The sequence below is a fragment of the Mobula hypostoma genome, chromosome 13 (genome assembly GCF_963921235.1).
Source record: "Mobula hypostoma chromosome 13, sMobHyp1.1, whole genome shotgun sequence".
Classification (NCBI taxonomy): Eukaryota; Metazoa; Chordata; class Chondrichthyes; order Myliobatiformes; family Myliobatidae; genus Mobula; species Mobula hypostoma.
The window spans coordinates 10,385,774-10,405,935 of record NC_086109.1 but is presented as its reverse complement, the minus strand read 5'-3'; the positions used below and the strand labels follow the sequence as shown (position 1 = coordinate 10,405,935).

Genomic DNA, 20,162 nt, shown 5'->3' with positions numbered 1-20,162 from the left:
AGTTGTCCACAGGGCCATCCCCCAAAGGCGCAAGTCTTCGGGGAAAAAGCCCAATTTTAAAAAATGTTATTTATTGAGTTACAACACAGAGTGGGTCCTTCCAGCCCTTCAAGTCACGTCGCCCAGCAATCTCTTGATATAACCCACGGGACAATTTACAATGACCAATTAACCTACCAACCTGGTATGACTTTGGACTGTAGGAGGAAACTCGCGTAGTCACAGGGAGAACGTACAGACTTCTTACAGGCAGTGGTGGGAATTGAACCCAGGTTGCTAGTGTTGTAAAGCATTGTGCTAACAACTACGCTGCCATGCTGCCCAATTTTGCTGAATAAAATCAGAAGGAAAGAAGAAGCAAGTCCTACAGTAAATCAAAAACAAAATTTGAGTAGAATCATTGAGCAAGCAGGCAGCACCTGAGGACAGGGCAGCACCACTACGTGCAGAGACGTGGCTGGGGAAATTCTTGTGCAAACTGCCATCAGCTTTAGCTCCTCAAGCACCCAAAGTCTGACACCTCTTGCTGTTCTGATGAAGGATCAGAATACCAGCAAACGCAAGGCCTGCAAGTCCACAAGTAGTTCCAACAGGAAGGAGAAATACGATTAACTTCCAAACGAGGTGGTCAGCTTCATGAGCATATACTGTATGTCAAATGAGGATAGGTTCAGTGAGGGGAAGCTTTTCTTTTTGGAGAGGAGGAGGATGAGGATGAGAGGTGACTTGGTAGAAATGTACAAGATAAGAGGCACTGATGGAGTGGTCAGCAGAGACTCTTTAATGGCTAATACAAAGGGGAGCCAGGGGTAGTGATAGAGGCAGGTACATTCAGGACATTTCAGACTCTCAGATAGACACATGGATGAAAGAAAAACAGAGGGACGAGTTAGATTTATCTTGTTGTTCAGTCATTAAGTCGAGTCCAACTCTTTGTGACCTTACGGACCAGAGGGTCCACAGGGTTTTCATGGCAAGATATGGATTTCCATTGCCAGGCCTTTCTTTCACACAGATACGGCTGCTACCCAGGTTGGGACCCGGCTGGGTTTGAACCATCTGCCTTGAAGTCCAGTGCTGATACCACTACACCACCAGCTGGATCTTGGAGCAGGTTAAATTGTTGGCACAACATTCTGGTCACCTCATTATAGGAAGGCTGTGGATACAATAGAGAGAATGCAGGGGAGATTTACAAGGATGTTGTCTGGATTGGAGATCGTGCCTTTTGAGAACAGGTTGAGTGAACTTGGCCTTTTCTCCTTGTGGCGATGGTGGATGAGAGGTGACCTGATAAGAGGTGTACAAGATGATGAGAGGTATTGATCATGTGGATAGCCAGAGGCTTTTCCCCTAGGGATGAAATGGCTAACACGAGGGGGCATAGCTTTATGGTGCTTGAAAGTAGGCACATTTTTCACACAGAGAGTGGTGGGTACGTGGAAAGCACGGCCAGTGATGGTGGTAGCGGCGGATACAATAGGGTCTTTTAAGAGACTCTTAGATAGGTACATGGAGTTTAGAAAAATAGAGGGCTATGCGGTAGGGAAATTCTAGGCAGCTTCCAGAGTAGGTTACATGGTCTGCACACCATTGTGGGCCAAAGGGTCTGTAATGTGCTGTAAATTTCTATGTTCTAACCTTATGGGCATAAAAGCCTGTTAAGGAGCTGTACTGCTCTGTGTTCTGAGAAGAGAGGGACAGTGGGAGAGTGAGAAAGCAAAAAAATGCTACCAGTATTTGCTTCCCATCTGTCATTTCCACTGTGTACACAATATATCCGTTCCATGCATCCAGTACAGCTGGTGAAATTGAAAAAGGCGACACCAGGAAATCGGTGTCTGTTCTAAAAAACACAAGGCCTTTGATATCTGTCACTCAAACCCAGGCTACGTTCTACTGCAGAATCAGCTGGAGTGTTAGAATCCGGTCTGATTTCCCTACTGTTTTCTGCCCATGGGGGAAGCTAATTCCTGCCGTTTATGCTGCCTACAGTCCACAGAGCATGTCAGCTTCAGCGGAAACTACACCAGCAAACTGCAGACGTGTCAGATGCCACACAACCGAACCAGCTCACACATCTGTGGAAACGTACAACATGCAAATTGTCATAAGCACCATTGTATGCTCTTGTCAATTTCTACACGTCAGTAATTCAGCACCTTATAAATTTAAGAGATCTTCTTTTCCTTTTCAGGCTAAGTGCAGATGTGAAACTTTTACAACTAATAAGTGCCCTGTAACTCAAATTGCGGACAAATTATCATCACCTACATGGGAAGGCTTAATAACATCCCTTTGATATTCACCATGGCAAAATTTGCATCGATAAGAAATAAGGATGGACCACCCATATGAATGGCCTGTGTCACCGTTCTCCCTGAGTAGCTGCATGACAGAGGACGCTGAGCAAGGACATACAGAGACGGACATCGAGTGCTGCTGGAAGGTAATTAAGTCAGTGAAGGACGTGCTTCGGTCAGTCAGCGCACTGAGACATCCGTGAAGGAACGCTGCCCACTGGCATATTCCGGGCTGCAGGAGATCGTGCTGAAGCTTGGTGCAGCCACCGATAGGCCTAGGTTAGGGAAGACCACAGTGCAGGGGTCTTCTGTGACTGGACAGGGAGTGGCCGGGTTGGGTGAGGGAGCCCCTCAATTATTGTGGTAGTATACAACCCTACTGGGGCCACAATGAGTGGCAACAGTTCTACTGGTGCGTAGCAGGGGTCCACGGACCCCTCGGTTAATGGTAGGAGTCTATGGTGTGAAAAGGTGGTGGGAACCCCAAGGGTGTAGGAAGGTAATAGAACAGGACTGAAAGCATTGACTGTGAATGGAAAGAATGAAAAGGTATTGCATTGTTTGTTAACCATATAACAATTACAGCACGGAAACAGGCCATCTCGGCACTTCTAGTCCGTGCCGAACTCTTACTCTCACAACTCTTATTCTCGTATTTTGAAAAATTATACTTTTGATAGATAAAAATTTTTAAATATAATAAGTCACCCACTATTTCAAACACCAACTCCATGTGGCCTTTCAGTTTGCACTACAAGACACCAGAGATGCTGGTGAAGGGAGAAAACCATGGTAATTTATTTATCGAGATTTAACCCTAACCTAATCACAATGACTAATTAACCTACCAACTGGTAGGTCTTTGGACTGTGGGAGGAAACCAGAATATCTGGAGAAAACCCAAGTGCCGTCACAGTGAGAACTCCTTACAGGCAGTGGCGGGAATTGAACCCAGGTCGCTGGTACTGTAAAACGTTGCACTAACCACTACGCTACCTTACTGCCCCACTATCATATTAACTCATGCTGGTGCGTGGAAATCTCAACCCAGAACTCAATTACACCCCGTCCCTTATTCCCACAGATTGTTCGCACTGGACTCGTCCTTTTCTACAAGTCTGAGATAATTTTCCGCTATTCAGTTTTAAAATAACAAATAATCGTTGCACCTCCCAGTGCCATACTGCCACGATCGGTGGGAGAGGAGAGGGAGAGGAGAAAAGAAAAAGGCAGAAAGCAAACAGGCTTGAATCAGAGTACAGCTGTGTTACTGGCCACGGAATAAGACTACTTGTTTATGACAAATGACACGATACCTAGCTGGAGGGGGTTCAAAGTACAGGCTCCGGAGAATGATTGGGAGAGTGGGGGGGGGGGTGTAATTCATTGGTGCTTTGAAAAGTCAATTCACTTGGTGCATTGACTGTATGAAAAATGATCGCAGAGGGTGGGTATCAAAAACATGAGGGAGACAAAATTTGATTTTAAAATTAGTGGTGACGGATAAAGATTTTCTCTGCACACCAACAGAATTGCTACCAATCAGAAAGAGCTCCTGGAGATTGCAATGCTCACCCGAACAAGTAAAATTTGCTCCCGTTTACCATCTCCTGTGAAAATGGGCATCTCAAAGTACTGCACTACCTCAGTACTGCGTGAGAGAATGCAGATGTAGATCATAAAACTGGGTAGACCACACCTTGTTTCATAGCAATCTTCACAACTCCAGCTGCTTCTACACCACACAAAAAAAAACATCTTGTCACTATTCTTAGGGCACTGGTTCTCTTAGATCGGAAAGACAAATTGTGGGAGGAGTGGTGCATTCAAAGCCCAAGGGTCCAGAGAAGGTCTACAAGAATGACCTGAGAAATGTAAGGATTAACGTTATGAGGAGAGGTTGATGTCTCTGGGCCTGTATTTTAGAATTTTGAAGGGGGGGGGTGGAATTTGGAATTTAGAAGAATCTGGAGGGGAATCTCATTGAAACCTATCAAATATTGAAAGGCCGAGGTGGAGTGGAGGTGGAGAGGAACTTCCTATATTGGAGGAGTCTAAGTTAGTGGGCACAGTGTCAGAATAGAAGAATGTGCCTTTACAAGAAAGATGAGGAGGAATTTATTTACCACAATGTGGTGAAATGGTGGAATTCGTTGCCAAGGATGGCTGTGGAGGTTAAATCTATGAGCGCATTTAATGCAGAGATCGACAGGTTCTTGATTAGTCAGGGCAAAGGTTACGGGAAGAAGGAACAGGAATGGGGCTGAGAGGGGAAATAAATCAGCCATGATAGAACGGTGAAGCAGACTCAATGGCCTCATTTGCTCCTTGGTCTTATGGTGTCTACTTTCCTATTTAACACCAGTTCCTTACACATTAACCTCACTGCTGTAGCCTGTGATTTCTGCCCTTGAACCTTCTATTCTCACACTCCCTCCCTAGACATTCTCAACACCATTCACAAGAATGACCTCAGGAATGAAAGGGTTAATGCACGAGGAGCATTTGATGGGCTTGCACTTGTTGAAGTTCAGAAAAATGGGGAGAGGAAGGGAAATCTCATTGAAACCTAGCGAATACTGAAAGGCCTAGATAGAATGGACATGCAAAGGATGTTTCCGATCGTGGGTGAGTTTAGGACCAGAGGGCACAGCCTCAGAATAGAAGGTCGTCCATTTAGAATGGAGATGAGAAGGAATCTCTTTACCAGAGGGAGGGCTATGGGTAAAGCCTAGGTAGTTCTAAGGTAGAGACATGTTCGGCACAGCTTTGTGGGCCAAAGGGCCTGTATTGTGCTGTAGATTTTCTGTGTTTCTGTTTCTATGTAATAAATCTGTAAACTTCACTGTCACAGATGGTTAGTCATCGGATATAAAGTGGAGGTTGATGGGTCCTTGTTTAGTAAGGGTGTCAAAGTTTACCATGAAAGGACAGGAGAATAGGGTTGAGAGCGATAATAAGTGATTCATGATCGAATGGTGGAGCAGAGTCCATTGGCCAAATAGCCTAATTCTGGCCCTATGTCTTGTGGTCTTATGAGACATGCTGTCTAATCCAGAAAGCATTCCAGTAAATCACCTCTGCATCCTCTAAAGCTTCCACATCCTTCCTATAATGAGACAACCAGAAATGAACACAATACTCCAAGTATGGTCTAACCAGAGTTTTACATTTCACTATTTATGTGATCTACATCTGGATTCTCTAGTGCTACCAACGCAATACTTCCAATACTCATTTTCACATGACATATTAAGTTGAAAAAATTTTGCTTGTTCGAGAAAGAATTACATTCCCAGTGTCACTGACAGGAACGGAGCTCTTTCTGATTAAGGTTCATTCCTTAGAGGAGCACTCCCCCCAAAAAGCAATTCTGCATTAATCTAGCTTCCTTAGGGATGTCACAAATGACCTGATGGGTTTGCTTATAAAACCCACACGTAAAAAATGATGCATTAACTCTGAGGAGGCTACAAGGTACCATATGTCCAAACACTTTCCTTCCTGACAATCCCCAGGAAGAAAAATCTACTCTGACGTTGAGTAGATCCTCTAATGTGTTGAATCAGTACAGGAATAGGTCCTTTGGCCCACAACGTTGTGCTGATCCAATTAAGTTAATAGTTGAATATATCATTGCAATAATTCAGATTTATTTGTACCTCCCTTAATCGTAGGACTCTGCAGAGAGTGGGTCGGACAGCCCAGCACATCTGTAGTTGTGAACTTCCCATGATTCAGGACATTTACAAGGACAGGTGTGTAAGAAGGGCCCGTAGGATCACTGGGGACCCAAGTCATCCCAACCACAATCTACTTCAGCTGCTACCATCCGGGAAGCGGTACCGCAGCATAAAAGCGAGGGCCAACGGGCTCCGGGACAGCTTCTTCCACCAGGCCATCAGACTGATGAACTCACACTGATTTGAGTGCACTCTATATTACACTGACTGTTCTGTTTATTATAAATTACTATGATTGCACATGGCACATTTAGATGGAGACATAACAAAGATTTTTTACTCATGTATGTGAAGGATGTAGGAAATAAGGTCAATTCAATTCACACATACATCGAAACATACAGTGAAATGTGTGGTTTGCGTCAATAAACAACACAACCCAAGGAATGTTGCCTCACATTCCAGACAACACAGCATGACCACAATGATCAGCAGAACAAAAGCACGGGAACAAAACAACAGCATAACAAGCCCCTTTCCTCTCTCTCTCAACCTCCACACAATCAGAATTTCTTGTGCATACATTCAGATTTATTTATTTATCACACGTACATCAACAGAGTGGAGATGTATCTCTACCGAAGGAGGTGTTGGGCGCACGTTCCCTCTGCTAGTTTGTCAGTCACCCTCGGGCAAGGTGTAGTGCCTGCTTAGCCCTCCCCCCGATCATTCACGTGAAGCCATGGGAGCAGGTGGTGGATGGTCGTATGAACAGCTGGTGCACATCACAAGTCCTGGTTATGTGACCACCGACACTAGGCAGTATTGATAACAGCTGTGGTCACCTGTCTTATAAAGTCACTGCCCAGAAGACAATGGCAAATCACTTTTGGAGAAAAATTTGACCAAGAGCAATCCTGGAAAGACCATAATCGCCTACGTCACATGACATGGCACGTAAGGATTGAACATCAAAACATACAGTTACGTGCATTGGCATCCAACACAACCCAAGGATGTGCTGGGTGTCGCCCACACATTCCAGCACCAACATAGAACGGTCACGATGCTTCACAGTCTCAACAGAACGAAGGCATACAAGACATAGAAACAAACAGTGAACTGAGTCGTTTGTGTCAATGACCAACACAGTCAAATGGTGGGTTGCCCCCAGCGCACAAGTGCTGCCATCCTTCTGGCACCAGTGAGCCAGGCCCACACCTTCATAACCCTTACTACCTGGTACGTATTTGGAAGGTGGGAGGAAACCAGAGTACTCAGTCAAACCCCTGACAGGCAGCAGTCAGAATTGAACCCTGTTGGTTGATTGCTGATGCTGTAAAGCGATGCACTAACCTCTACGCCTCCGTGCCAGCTAATTAGATTACATTAGAGCAAGGGTTCCCAACTTGGGTCCACGGATCCCTTGGTTAATGGCAGGGACCCTTGGAATAAAAAAGGTTGGGAACAATAACTACAAGTGCTGGAATCTGGAGCAACAACCAAACGACAGCTGGAAGGGCTCAGCAGGTCAAGCAGCCTCTGGGTGGGGTGGAAGAGGAATTGAAATGATGCATTTCAATGTTTTTATGGACATGCGGAAAAAAAAATAAAGAATCTTATTTTAAGATAGCTCAGGATCAGACCTGCCACGTGCCCTTCAAACTGATCGAGAGATGCTGGACATTGTGGGCTTCACAATAAACAGGCAGCGACTTGAAGTCAGATTTCCTTAGCGGACTCGGTTGCATTTGGAGACTGTCCCACCTGCTCTTGACATCAGCAGGGCAGCACTCTAGTCCAAGCTGCCGGTTCAAGCCCCACTCCAGAGGCTTAGAGAAGGTCTAGACAGGAAGGGGGTCCCAACCTTTATTATGCCATGAACCCCCAGGATTAACCGATGTTAAGGTTGGGAACTCCTGGTCCAGAATGAAGTGCTAGAGCGATGCTGGGGAAGCAAATTGCCAGAGGCAACAACTCTGAGGATTTGTCAAAGAATGGATAAGGAAGCCTTTTCGCTTGGATGCAAAAGATATCAAGTCGCTCAGCTTTCGCCATGCCTCAATCACAAAACAAAATTACGGTATGTGCACAAATTGTTAACCACATTTGTTGTATTAGTACAGTGACCACACTACATAGGGGTGCGGCTGTGTCTGTGTCTGTGTGAGAGGGGAAAAGGGGCCTTTTCTGTTGTTGTTGCAGCTTGTGATGTTCTGCCAAGCACTGTGGGCACGCTATGTCGGTGTCAGAATGTGTGGCAACACTTGCAGGCTGCCCCCAGCACATCATTGGGTGCGTTGGTTGTTAACGTATGAAGCATTTCACTGTACATTCTGATGTATGTGAGATAAATACACGAAGAGTTGCCTGTCCAGAAGCTGAAGGAACACTCTCAGGATGAATATGGTACCAACTTGAGTTAGTTTACAAATTTCTATGCGTGGACACAATTTATTGAGGAGAGAGGAATCAGAAAAGCTTGGAAATTTCACTAGGATTACACTGTGCAACCAAAGAATGGGATTCTGCTCAGCTCAATCCTATAGTGGGGAGGAAATATCATGACACTTTTTACAAGTGCGGGACATGTCACGAGGCAGCACACATGTAAAAGGTTTGAGACTGAACTGGTTCAGTCACATGAGTACTGCAGTTACACAACGAGATCAGAACGGAATCTCCCACCACAAGCCGTCTCTATTTCCTGAGGAGACTGAGGTCCTTTAACATCTGTCGGACGATGCTGAGGATGTTCTACGAGTCTGTGGTGGCTAGCGCTATCATGTTTGCTGTTGTGTGCTGGGGCAGCAGGCTGAGGATAGCAGACACCAGAATCAACAAACTCATTCGTAAGGCCAGTGATGTTGTGGGGATGGAACTGGACTCTCTGACGGTGGTGTCTGAAAAGAGGATGCTGTCCAAGTTGCATGCCATCTTGGACAATGTCTCCCATCCACTACATAATGTACTGGGTGGGCACAGGAGTACATTCAGCCAGAGACTCATTCCACCGAGATGCAACACAGAGCGTCATAGGAAGTCATTCCTGCCTGTGGCCATCAAACTTTACAACTCCTCCCTTGGAAGGTCAGACACCCTGAGCCAATAGGCTGGTCCTGGACTTATTTCCTGACAGAATTTACATATTACTATTTAATTATTTATGGTTTTATTACTATTTAATTATTTATGGTGCAACTGTAACGAAAACCAATTTCCCCCGGTATCAATAAAGTATGACTATGAAGAAACGTCCCGTCCCGTTTCACTCCACCCGGATGGTACAGAGTGACGGAATACTCTCTAGTTGCCTAACTGAGCGAACCTCCAATTCTCAAGCTCAGTAACCATCCAGGACAAAGCAACTCACTCGCTCAGAACCCCACACATCATACTAAAATGCTCAATTCACGCCGCGTTTGCGGTGGGCATTATTCGCAAGTGTGCTGCGGTCAGATGCTGCTGCTACTCCCACAGCATCTGCCTCCACACAAATGACGAGGGTTTCTGGAGCATACCCACACAACAGTCCGACTTGGAACAACCCTCCCATCCTGGTACTCCCTCCCCAAGTGTGTACTGCAAGCACCCGTACTGGTAAGGTTATGCAGATCAAGGTGGTAGTTCATCACCAGCTTCTCAAGGACACGAAGCAATGGGCAGTCAATACTGAACCTGCTAACATCTATACCCTCAAGAGGACCACAACCTTGTCGTTGGGCTTGGAGGCTTGCATGCTTCAATGACCCAGGCAGCTACGTTGGCTGGAGAGTGTTTTATGCTTTGGCTCTTGGTAGGGTCAGTCATACCAAACATGTCAAAGGGTAGAGGTCAGACAAAGAATGGTTCACTAGGTCTTCCAGGTTCAGGAGTTCAGCTCAGGGCTAACCCTCCTGACAGACAAAACAAAATTGCTACAGAAACAGCAATGAAGATTCCTTCTACATCTGAGTGCGACAGTATTCCTGAGTCTCCACCCAGGAATTGCATGACTGACAGTAGTGAAAACTGAGAGGAAGCTGTGGCCTGATGAAGGAAGCCCGAACACCAGAGATGGAGGGCTTTCATTGCTGCCCTAAACTCCAGCAACGTGACAGGCAGTAAGGGCGAGTCTGTCAGGGAAAACCAAACGTAACCTCCCACCAGAATTTGAAAACAATATTCAGACCGCAATAGATTTCCTTTAGAGGGGAGGGCCTTGCCAAAAGAAAAAGGTGGCAGTTCCACACCCAACCCACACACAAAATATCACGACGTGGCCTGAAGGTCAATGCCATGATCGGCAAGTTCTGGGGTCAATACCCACAGGTCGGTGAAGTCCAAAGTTGGAGACCCTATGCCAAGGACTGGAGGTAGCCTACCCTGGGGTTGAAAGCCTGCCCATGTGTGGGAGTGGGAAGGGATGATACGTTGATGCCATAATGTGTGGCGACAATTGCGAGCTGCCCCCCCCCACCCACATCCTTGGTTGCTTTTGCAAATGACACACTTCACTATATGTTTTGACAGACGTGATAAAAACATCTGACTCACATTAAGTTCCAAACATATTGAACCCTATTTGCCTTCCAACCACACAGATTTAATCAGTGACACCCCACCAATACAGGGCATATTTTCTTAAAATAGCTGAGATATCTATTTTAGACAAATTTGCTTACAGAACCAAAAAAAAATTAATAGAGTCAGAGGCCACTTTTTACAGGCTTCCCTATGCCAGCAGTCAGCTACTCCGTCCTTGGGGGAGCCTCAGGGTCTCCAAGACTGCAGATACTTGTAGAACAGAGGCTCAGAACACAAACACAAGAGATTATGCAGATGCTGGAAAGCCAGGGCAACACACACAAAATGCCGGTGTCACCCAGCAGGTCAGGCAGCACCTGTGGAGAGGAAGAAACTGTCGACGATTCGTGTCGAGACCCTTCATCAAGTTCTGACGAAAGGCGTCAGCCCAAGATGCTACCCGACCTCCTAACTTCCTCCAGCACTTTGTGCATGTTGTTCAAGATTTCCATCACCTGCGGAATCTTGGTCTTCATTCCTTGAAATGTAGGAAAATATGGGGGAGACATTAGTGGGTGGGTGGAAGGGTGTGAGGAAAAGGACTTGTTTTATTATTGTTGCTCTGCTGAACATAGTGGAGATGCTATGTTGAAGGTAGAATGTATTCTGACACTTGTGGCTTGCCCATAGCATCAATGTTCCCTCAAATTTATTGATCTATTTTTTTTTAAGTATGCTCTAAAAACTGCACGACACTTTAAGTGCTTTTTCTTTTAAATATGTATACTATGAATACTTAGAATGAAAATTGAAAAATCACACGTTTGATTTTATTTATTAATTGAAGGTTTCATGAAATACAATAAAGAAAATCTTTCACGTTTTTTAAAAAAACTTTTTCTAGCTTTGTCCAATTCCAGCTGCATGGCAACGAAGGCTATGTGCACGGGAGCATTGCAGTTACCGCTCAGCCACAAACCTGTGCAGCTTAGAGGGGAAGAGTGCCCAGCATATCCTTAGGCTGTGCTGGCTGCCATCACAAATAATGTATTTTAATGTTTTAATGGTGATAGATAAAAGAACCTGGTTCTGATTGCCCACACCTCATAAACCAAACCACACACACCAACTCTAAGTATGCCTGAGTAGCAGCTGAGGGAGGAAAGGCATCACAGACATTTCAGATTGGAGCCCTGCAGCAGGACCTGAAATGTGGACAATTCCTTCCCCACCCCCCGCCCCACCCCCACAGCTGCTGCTCAGTGTTCCTCCAGCATTTGGTTTGTGGCTCCCAATTCAGCAATTGCAGCCTCTTGTGTCTCCAAGTAGAGCCTCCTCTGCTTCACTGAAAGAAAACAGCTTCTCTCCATAATGACAGCTGCAATTACCTCACCATGCCCCTAAACCCACAATTCTGAGCTGTGAAATCCACACTGACAAATATAGGTGTCCTAACCACAAAGCACAGTTGCTCATTTCCTAGGCAAAGTATAGTGAGATATGCAAAGGAACCCTGGATGTTTTGGTTGGAGAGTGTAGACACTCGAATATACCCAAACTACAGCAAAGACAAGCTTCCAAGCTGTGCTGACTTCCGAGACATCATTCTGTCTGGAGTTTGAAATTAGCAATTTGTGACGCTATGAGACTAAGTATGTGGGGATAACTTCGCTCACCTCAAAGTTGAATTGACACCACAACCTACAGCATAGACTTACTTTTAAGGACTCCAAAACTCACGTTTCGGGTATTATTTTCATTATGGCAGCCAGTTTTGTTCTGACATTGGCACAATGTTTCTAATTATCGTACTCAAAGCCAAACAGTAAAAATTCTCCGACAGAAAAAAAAACAATTGAATAGATTCAAACTGATCTGCATGTACTACTTGTCTTTATGATCAAAGTCAAACTCCACAACCCTGAGCACTTATCCAGGCTAATACACCAGTGCAAGCACCCACCCCTCAGACCATGCCACCTTATTACTGCTGCCATCTGGAAGGAGGTACAGGAGTCTTGGGTCCCACACCACCAGGTTCAGGAACAGTTATTACCCCTCAACCATCAGGCTCCTGAACCAGCGTGGACAACTTCACTCTCAACTCTGAACCGATACCACTTTCAAGGCACAAACATGAGAAAATCTGCAGATGCCGGAAGTCCAAGCAACACACAAAATGCTGGAGGCACTCAGTTCCCAGGGACGATACGTGGCTGTGGTGGCGTTCCCTGCTGAGTTCCTCCAGCATTTTGTGCGTGTTGCTCACTTTCAAGGACTTATTTACCATTCTATTATCATTATTTTTGTATTTGCACAGATTGTCTTCTGTTCCACATTGATTCTTTCTTAGTCTGCATACGCAGTTTTCAATTGATGCTATTGCATTTTTTTGTTCTACTGTGAATTTCTTCAGGAAAATGAATCTCAGGGTAATGTATGGTGACGTATGCACTTTGATAATACAGTTACTTTGAACTTTGATGAACAGTAATTATATATAAAAAGAGGAAAGTCAAAACTGTAGCAGTTGTACCTCACCTTGCTTACATTTTCTAATCAAATCAGACATACCTATCAGCTGCAGGAAGGGAGAGAAATCATCGGAATGGCAAATTTGGCAGAAAATTAATTAAAAGAAAGCATATAAAGATTAGCTTTAGTTGTCATTTGCATATCGAAGCATACACTGGAATGGGCTGTTGCGTTAATTCAGTGAGGAATATGATGGGGACAACCTACAAGAGCTGCCAACATACCATGCCGACAACTGATTAACCCTAACCTGTACGCCTTTAGAAAGTGGGAAGAAACCAGAGCACCCGGAGGAAACCCACATGGTAACACTGTGAAGATCAACGTTAATATTGCACTGAGCATCATATTTTGTTTTTAAATGGTTCAATTTGATACTACCAGACCCAACTTTTCAGATGTACCAATGACTTTGCCTACAGAATAACCCTGGCACAAAATTTAATAGGAACTTGTAGAACTCCCATGGAACACACAGCGTCCCATTTACAAACATGAAGGAGCTTATCACAGGCAATAACACACCACCTGACACAGCTATCTGGTTTAAACCTCCTAATATAAAAGTTTCTGTTCTATACACTCAAAGACACTTTATTAGATACACTTGCTTATTAATGCAAATATTTAATTAACCAATCTTGTGGCAGCAACTCAATGCACAAAAGCATACAGACACAGTCAAGAGGTTCAGTTGTCATTCAGACAAAATATCAGAATGGGGAAGAAATAAGATCTAAGTGACTTTAAGTGTGGAATGATTGTTGGCGCCAGACGGGGAGGTTTGAGTATCTCAGTAACTGCTGATCTCCTGGATTTTCACGGACAACACCCTCCAGAGTCTACAGAGAATTGTGTGGAAAAACAAAGAACATCCAGTGAGCAGCAGTTCTGTGGGTGAAAATGCCTTGTTAATGAGAGAGGTCAGAGGAGAATGGCCAGACTGGTTCAAGCTGACAGGAAGGTGACAGCAACTCAAATGACCACGTGTTAAAAACAAACTGATTTGGATTCCTTGCTCGTTGTTCACATAGCTATTCAAAAGTTCAGTTGACATGCTAGCTTGGAAGGAAGTTTCTGCCCTTTAGGAAGGCTGCCTTCCAGATGAGTCAAGCGACCTGCTGACATGAATGGGAAAAGATTCTGTGGCAGCATGTCAGAGAAGCAAGGGAGTTGTGCCTACAGTCCTGATCGATGGTTACTTCTTCACATCCCCGGACAAACAACAGATTTGCTCATGGACGCGTTACTGCTGGTGGGACCTCACTCTACACAAGGTTGTCGTCGTTTCTAAGGACCTCACATCCACCTGCTGGGAGCATGCAGAATCTTGGGAGTGCAACCCCTACCAAACCACCCAGCCGCTCACTGTATCGAGCGCCTCCTGCCCCACCCGAGGGTGCAGATCTCTCAACACCCACTTCAACAATCGAGAACTGCAAGACATTCTTCAATCTCATGAGAGATCCCATAAATGCCAGAACCCTGGAGCAACCAACACAGAATACTGAAGGAACTGAGCATCTAGGGAGAGGAATAAACTGTCAACATTTCCAGCCAAGATCCTTCATCAGGAAGGTCCTAGAGGTGAAGGATTCAGCCCAAAACGTTGACTGTTTTTTCATTTCCATAGATGTTGTCTGACCTGCTGAGTTCCTCTAGCACATTGTGTGTGTGCTGCTCAACATCAATCTCAATGGATTCTTAAAGACACCCTCAGGGGGCTACAGAAAACATTACAGCAATGTTGCAGAAGATACTGAACAGAAGTTTTTTCAAGTTATTTAACCCTTTAACCCCTCTCACCACCCCTAGTGAGGAAGATTACGAGATATATAACCAATATTGATTATGACAGATAGTGGACAGCCAGCACCTGTTCCTAGGGAGGCAATGGCCACAATGCGAGGACATACTTTCCTCCAGCCGCCTTAAAAGTATGGGGGAGGTGATGTCAGAGGTAGCATTATTTTTATAAACACAGAAGTAAGTGCATGGAATGCAACTCTGAGGGGTGGGGTATGGTAAAGACAGAAATATTAGGGACATTTAACTGACTCAATGAAAGAAAAATGGAAAACTACACATGAGGGAAGGGTTAGAATAATCTTGCAATTGGTTAACATTGTGGGCCGAAGGGCCTGTGCTGTTCTATTTGTACAGCAAAGCCTCACGTCTTCATCTATAACTTGTTCTCTTACATGTGTGGCTTGCCACCCAATTTCTAAATTGAACCCCTGGACATGACCTCACGACTTTTTTTTAAAATTTCTATCTTCGCACTACTTATTTAACATATACCAACTGCAATTCATTTTTTTTCTATTATTACACATTTCATTGTACTGCTGCCGTAAAGACAACAAATTTCACGACATGTGCCAGTGATATTAAACCCGATTCTGATCAAGCGCAATTCATTTTCACATGCACTTCTCCCAATCCAGAGTCCTGGTCTCCTCGCATTGCAGAAACCAAACTCAGGCCCAGCCACCGCTTTGTAGATCATCTGTGCTTGGTCCACAGGAGTGACCTCAAGCTTCTGCTGGCCTGCCACTTGAACTCCTGTCCCGCTCGGACTTTACATCAGGGGCCTCCGGCACCAGCAAAAAGTTGACGCTTCAGGCCAAGACCCTTCATGAGGGATTGGAATTTTCTGATGAAGGGTCTCAGCCTGAAAAGTTGACTGTTTATTCCTCTCCATAGATGCTGCCCGGCCTGCTGAGTACGTCCAGTATTTTGTGAGTTACATAACACAAAGGTTAATTTGAACTGCCTCATTTCAAAAATTGCTATTGTTCTCCCCCCAGCTTCTCTGCATTCAAGACCAATGATTTTCTCTTGCTGATGAAGGGCCCCAGGTTTCAAATATTAACCATTTCTCTTTCTGCCCCCTAAGTTGAGATATCCAAGCATTGCTTTTGTTTACCAGACTTCCGGCATCTACCAAGTTCCACCAGCTACTCAATTATTTGTTTATTTTATTTAGCAATAGAAGTGTGGAGTAGGCCTTTCTGGCCCTTGAAGCCCTGCTGCCCCAGCAAACCCCGATTTACCCTTAACCTAATCACAAGAGAATTTACAATGACTAATTAACCCACCCAGTGCATCTTTGGACTGTGGGAATAAACCAGAGCACCCTGAGGAAACCCACGCATTCTACAGGGAGGATGTACAGAGTCTCCTTACAGAGGATGCCAGGATTGAGCACAGAACTCGATGCCCCAAGCTGTAATAGCATTACGCTACTGTGGCACCCATTTTTGCTCCAGAGTTCCAGCATCTACAGCATTATTTTGACTTTCATGCTGTTCCACAAAATGCACACAAATTTTAAGGTGTAGGCACAACAGACTGCACTCGCTGAAGTTTAGAAGAATGGGAGGGGGGCAACTTAATTGAAACCTGCCAAATATTGAAAGGCGTAGACCAAGTGGATGTGGAGAGGATGTTTCCAATAATGAGAGAGTCTAGGACCAGAGGGCACAGTCTCAGAATACAAGGGTATCCCTTTAGAATAGAGATGACAAGAGATTTCTTTAGCCAGAGGGTGGTGAATCTGTGGAATTTACTGGCATAGATGGCGTGGAGGCCAAGTTATTGGGTATATTTAAAGTGGAGGTTGGTAGGCTCTTGATTAGTAAGGGTGGCAAAAGTTAGAGGGAGAAGGCAGAAGAATGGGATTGAAAGGGATAATAAATCAGCCTTGATGGAATGGCGGAGCAGACTCCATCAGCTAAAAGGCCTAATTGTGCCCGTCTGTCTTATGGTCTCATGGACTGCGGATGGTGGAAGCCCGAAGCAACTGGGGGAACTCAGCAGGTCAGACGGCATCTGGGAAGGGAAATGGACCGAGTCCAGTTGAAAGGTCTCGACTCAAAACATCGATTGTCCATTTACCTTGCCAGACGTTCCCTAGAGGCTGAGCTCCTCCAACAGCTCAGTTCCTACTTGGTCCATCGGAAAAGTTACTGAGCTCACCCTTGTCCATTCTTCTAGGATGTTTATCCATTGGAAAATGAATCTGCAACCATTTATATCCATGCCTGATGAGAGCCATAATCACATTTATTCCCACTGACAGGTGCGTGAAATTTGTTGTACAGAACAAGGCATAAAAATTACTGTAAATTACAAAATAAATAGCGCAAAAAAAAGGAATATCAAGGTAGAGCATAGAAGGCAGAAGAGGCCATTCAGCCCACAATGTTGCTCTGACCTTTTAGCTACTTCTAGATCAATGCAACCCTTCCTAAATTCAATCTAATCCTTCCCTTCCACAAAGCCCTCCTCTTCACTTTCATCTGTGTGTCTAAAGGTCTCTGGCTTACATGGCACCACGGTGGTGCAGTGTTACACCTGGGGGAGGGGGGTCAGAGTTCAATTCCATCTGCAAGGGGTTTGTACCATCTCCCCTTGGGCTTCTGTTTTCTGGGTGCTCCAGTTTCCTCCCAAAGTCCAGAAGTAGTACCCTTAGTAGGTTGACTGGTCATTGTAAATTGCCCTGTGATTCAGCTGGGGTTAAATTGATGGGTTGCTGGGCATCACGCCTCGTTAGACCACAGGGTCCCCTTCTGCGCTTTACCTCCAAATAATTAAAAGAAATCTGACGACGGAGGGGAAAAGGCTGTTCTTAAAACGTCGAGCCTGGACCTTTAGGCTCCTGCACCTTTCCTAACACAAGACAGACTTTAAAATCAGGAGAACCGTCACACAATCTGCCCTAGGACATTAAAAAAAAATTAGCCACGGCATAACTGCATGCAAAATCCTGACATCGGGTGCCCGGTATGCAAAAATCAAGACATCGCTCTCTGTGGAATTACCAAGTGCAGGATTTTTATTTCTCCCCCGGTGACAAGGTAGTGGGAGGGAGTTGGGGGGGTTAAGACAGTGAGGGCTCTGGCTTGCCAATTAATAACTTGAGGAAAATTCTCTGGAGGTTGCCGAATGCACAGATTACAAAAATCGCCCTTACCTGTACAATGTCCAAGACCATTCCAGCAGCTACCGTGCCAAAACCTGCCAGCAGGAATGGGAAGACAACCTGTAGTCCTATGGAAAAGGAGGTCTCTTTAAGGGAGTCTGGTGCCCGGCTGGGGTCGCTGCTAATATCATCACTGTCGATGCTCTGACTTCCGTTCTCCAGTAGAGCGTCTTCCTCTCTCAGACCTTTGGCATTGGCACGGGAGTCTCTCACAACAGTCTCCGTCCTTTCAATTTGCTCCCTCTCCTCCGTTAAATATTCTGAACTCTCCGTCTCCACCAGCTCCTTGGATGAACTGGGGGTGATGGAGATTGCAAAGTCGTCAGAGCCAGCATCAACGGGGTAGGCGCTTCCATTCACATGGTAAACCAGGCCAACTTCTTTCTGTTCTGTGGGGTTAGACATGGCGCTTTTACAATCTTCGGGATATCATAATGTTTAATTTCCTCAGTCTTTTAAATGTTTCAGGGGGAAAAAAAAGCCTCCCACTCCCCCTTCCCAAAAGTTAGGCGTCAAGTAGCTTTTTTTTTGGCAAACTGAACGGTAAGATGTTATAAAGATCCTTCTGCAGCAGATATAGTCGGTAGAGTCGCCGTTCCGTCAGATTTCAATGCCATCCCCCGTCAAGGAAGCGTGCCATAAGTTCAACACGTGGCAGGAGAGAAAAAAAGTTCCCAATTAATAACGGAAACAGCGGCTGCTTCCAGCGGCCAGTCCGACGGAGGCGAGTCGTCGCTATTAATGGAAAAAGGAGACAAGTTAAAAATTGCTCCTATATAGGAAACCAGAGAGAGAGAAAGAGAGAAAACAAGCACTTTATTCGAGGCAAGCAAACCTTCAACTCCCACAAATCCACTAAGTGACAGTTCCTGTTTCTAATCACGTCTAATGAAAACTACTTATTGAACACTCACTCAAACAAAAAACTGGGAGAAAAATCACCAAACGTCACCTGGATTGTCAGGATCCGTTTGTGTTGGAAAAGCTCGTTTTTGAATTAACACACACACACAGTCAAGCAGCTTCACTCAATAATTTTTCCACTATCTTGATATCGCAGAACCTCGCAAACAGTTTAAACATGAACGCGCCCCGAAATCCCAAGTTTTCAACTGCACTCAACCCCTGATTTTTGCCTTCTGAGATTCCTCAAACATTTTCACCATCACTATTCTCGCTCTCAATTTAACGCGCAATCTCTGAAACCAGCTCCAGAATCACTATTGCTTTTGCGAGCCTTTCCTTAAATATTGTTATAGGATTTTAGAATCAGTCATTCAGCTGTTTTGCAGAATGTCCCAAACATTTTAATTCCTCGGATTCTGGAGTCAAGTCCCGCAAACATCTGATAAATGTACAATTCCCCCAGTTTCAGGCTGCAATATCTCCCGACTCTTTAGCTGAATTGCCCAGCCCGTGTGCGTCAAACAGGGTCTTTACCCCGTCAGCTGTGAAGATGCGGCTGCCTCAATGAGTGAAGCCTCCAACCTCCCTACGCCTCTGGCCGAGCCTCCTGCTGCTCCCGCCGGGTTTTACTCTGCCTGCCCCCACCCCCTCCATCCAATTCCGCCCGCCCCCCCGACTCCGAGGGGGGTCGGTCACAGTGTTCCCGGGCCGGTTAAAGTGTTACCTGTAGGCCAGCGACCGTCACCCATTAACCGAGTGGCACTCCGCGTTCCGTCACCGCATCCCACCCCACCCCGCCTCCACACCAATGTGACGAGCACCGGCGTCCACCAATCACAGTGCGCGGCCGCCGCGGGCCGAAGGCAACGCGCGGTGGATGGACGGGCCGATCCACCAATCAGCGCCACGCCAGTGACGGCGAGAGATACACTCCCGTACGTCATGGAACCCCAGGTATCGGGGAATGTAGTGAGACATTTGGCGCGTATTCGACCCGCCCCCCTGCCTGCCACACGACCAATCAGGTAAGGCGGCACGGCAAGATCCCATAAACTACTCATGTGGTTGGCAATAGAGGGGAAGACTTCAGGGCGGGAAATAAGTGGAAGCCAAAGTTTCACAGAAGGGCCCTCCTTCCTTTGCTTTTGTGGGGCTGTCAAAGAATTCGGAGGAGAAGGCGAGCCAGGGAGGGAAATGGTTAAAGAAGTTATTCTTTAATAGAACAAAAGTTATTGCTTCCGA

The 20,162-nt window shown here is 45.5% G+C and overlaps 1 protein-coding gene across 2 annotated transcripts in view; it reads right to left on the bottom strand.

Annotated features, from left to right (window-relative positions):
- LOC134355418 (solute carrier family 41 member 1-like) overlaps positions 1–19,684 on the bottom strand; it is a 70,823-nt gene extending 51,139 nt beyond the window's left edge. Inside the window, exons 1-2 of one of the 2 annotated variants that reach the window (XM_063065270.1) lie at positions 19,645–19,684; positions 18,006–18,749 (exon numbers count right to left, since the gene is read on the bottom strand). In XM_063065270.1, coding sequence (XP_062921340.1) covers positions 18,006–18,419 — 414 coding nt within the window. In that variant the 5' untranslated portion in view covers positions 18,420–18,749; positions 19,645–19,684. Of the gene's footprint in view, positions 1–18,005; positions 18,750–19,454; positions 19,586–19,644 lie in introns of those variants that run through there. The other variant, XM_063065269.1, reaches the window with a different exon arrangement.
- Between the last annotated feature and the right edge of the window lie 478 nt (positions 19,685–20,162).